Source organism: Buceros rhinoceros, unplaced genomic scaffold, assembly GCF_000710305.1.
Source record: "Buceros rhinoceros silvestris isolate BGI_N320 unplaced genomic scaffold, ASM71030v1 scaffold9112, whole genome shotgun sequence".
In the NCBI taxonomy this organism is placed as follows: Eukaryota; Metazoa; Chordata; class Aves; order Bucerotiformes; family Bucerotidae; genus Buceros; species Buceros rhinoceros.
The window spans coordinates 9,954-12,243 of record NW_010399465.1 but is presented as its reverse complement, the minus strand read 5'-3'; the positions used below and the strand labels follow the sequence as shown (position 1 = coordinate 12,243).

Sequence of the window (2,290 nt, the reverse complement as noted above, 5' to 3'; positions counted from 1 at the left end):
CAAGAATTGAAACAAAGGTCTTTTGGTTTATATTTAAAAAAAAAAAAAGGCGGGGTGGGGGGAGGAGGAACAGAAAACTACGCTACAAGGTTTTGGCTTCTGTAGCAAACTTCTCTGTAGGATTTTCCCTGTAAAGGTTACTTTCCTGGGCCGCTCCAGGTATGCAAGTCCTTTTTCCCACACCCTGTCTGTTAAGATGAATGAGATACTATTAAAGACCCCAGAGATGTTTCTTCTGGTGGTTTCTGTTCTGGCGGCTGAAAAGAACTGTAACAGTTCTCTTTTAGTAAATTAAAGGGATTTGAGGAATGCAGATCTTCAAATATTGCTAGAGACATCTAGCATGACAGGAATTTGCGTTTTCCCCTGAAGTCTGTGTGACGCTGTTCCCTGATAGGACCAAGACGGAGCTAGATGTTACCCGAGGGCACGGCAGAGAATATTTTATTCCAAAGGACAGATGAGTGGGAAGCATTTGTACACAACAGCAAGCTAAAAAAGAATATCCTCATTAAAAAAAATACCAAAACCCAAACACAAGTGGTTTCCATTTCGCTTTGTTTTTCTAGCTGTGAGGCGCGCTGCTGAACAGTTTCTCCCAACTGCTGTCCACGTGTCCAGGCTTACACGACTCTCTCATTCTCTAGGGAGAGGCAGAGTTTGCCCGCATCATGAGCATCGTCGACCCTAACCGTTTGGGTGTAGTGACCTTCCAGGCCTTCATCGACTTCATGTCCCGTGAAACAGCAGATACAGATACTGCTGACCAGGTTATGGCTTCCTTCAAGATCCTGGCTGGAGATAAGGTCAGGCTCCGTGCCTTCCCTCCCTGCATCTGCATTGCTCCTGCTTTTCTTCCTCTCTTGTCTCCGAGGGAAGCACTCTCTAGCACAGAGGGTATTTTCACAGGAACATTGTGTAGTGCTGGAGGAGTGCGAGGCTCAAGTGTGGGGTAATGAGCAGCCTGCCAAGGCACTTGTAAGTCCTGTTCAGCTGTCAGTCAGAACTTTGCTGCCCACTCTTGCTTTAAAAATTTAATTAAGAGCCTGGTTGTGATTTGTTATTTTAAAACCTATGAACAAATGCAACAGATGGTTCTTGATTAGTCCTGAAAAACTATTAATTACTGACAGCGGTGAACTTGAGATGACCTTTCTCAGATATACATGTGTCACCATCACTTGCTGTACAGTCAGTAGTAGGTTTTCATTGGGGATATGCTGTATCTGCAAGAGGGGCATCTTTTAATCATAGAAATTGGTCAAAAGTAGGAAAACACACAGGATGATAAAAGTATTAATTTCCTAAATTTCCATCATCGGTAGAACCAGCTGATAAAAAAAATTATGTAATCTTATTTTTCTTATATAACAATCCGTACTAATCTTTTATGTGATTGAACACATAATATATATATGTAATATTAATATAGCTCTGTAATTGCTACTGATTTTATTGATCTCACCTGAAATGTGGAATACCATTTCTCAGATTGTAATGAGCTACCCTTAAATCCAGTACTGGTTTCCATGTCTCACTAATAATCTTTTCAAAATCCGTGATGTAGAAACCCATGATACCTGTCCTTTAGGCATGTACCTGGCTGAAGCCAGTCCCATTGTCTTTCAAGGCCTGAAAATTCCCCATTATTCAGATAAGCTAGTCACTGAATAAACAGGTACTTCTGGTACAGTTATACTTATTACTCTTTACAGTATGTTAAATATACTTGTCAGTGTTCAATATGCTCTAGTGACTGGAACATGAATCAGGCAGTATTTCGTTATGAAAAAAATACCTCTTACTCCAATCATTAAACTGAAAGGCAGGGAGAAAAAAAAAAGAAAAAAGTCACAGGAGAAAGAGAGAGATGGTGTGAAACCTGAACCATTGTTCAGACAGACTGCGCATGTCTGTGAGTCAGTTAGCTAAAGACAACATACTGGTAGCAAACAGGCAGCAGCTGTTAACTCCTGCGTGGAGAGAAGCCAAGCTACCGCAGCTCGGTGAGTCTCTAGAAGCTGATTTCACATAAGACATTTTGCTTGTTTATTAAAAAAGTCTGCTGTGAAAAGCAACGGTTGTGGGGGGAACTGTGGGAGCACTACAGTGTTGGCTTGTCTGCGGCTTGCATTGGTGCCACCAGCCAGAGCTAGTGGGGATGGCTCCTTTCCTTGCTCTGACGAGAGGCACCGGCAACTCCCAGGCAGCACAAGCAGCTGTTACTTCCTGCCAGTGAGGGACGGGATCCAAAAGAAATTTCTTGTTTCCTCTGATTTGCTTTCAGCAG

The 2,290-nt window shown here is 42.4% G+C and overlaps 1 protein-coding gene across 2 annotated transcripts in view; it reads left to right on the top strand.

Moving 5' to 3' along the window:
• Positions 1 to 2,290, top strand: part of LOC104489327 (alpha-actinin-1) — a 49,498-nt gene that overhangs the window by 45,894 nt on the left and 1,314 nt on the right. For both annotated transcript variants that reach the window (XM_010131479.1, XM_010131478.1), the window contains one exon: positions 648 to 806. In XM_010131479.1, the coding sequence (XP_010129781.1) occupies positions 648 to 806 (159 nt within the window). The remainder of the gene's footprint in view (positions 1 to 647; positions 807 to 2,290) is intronic.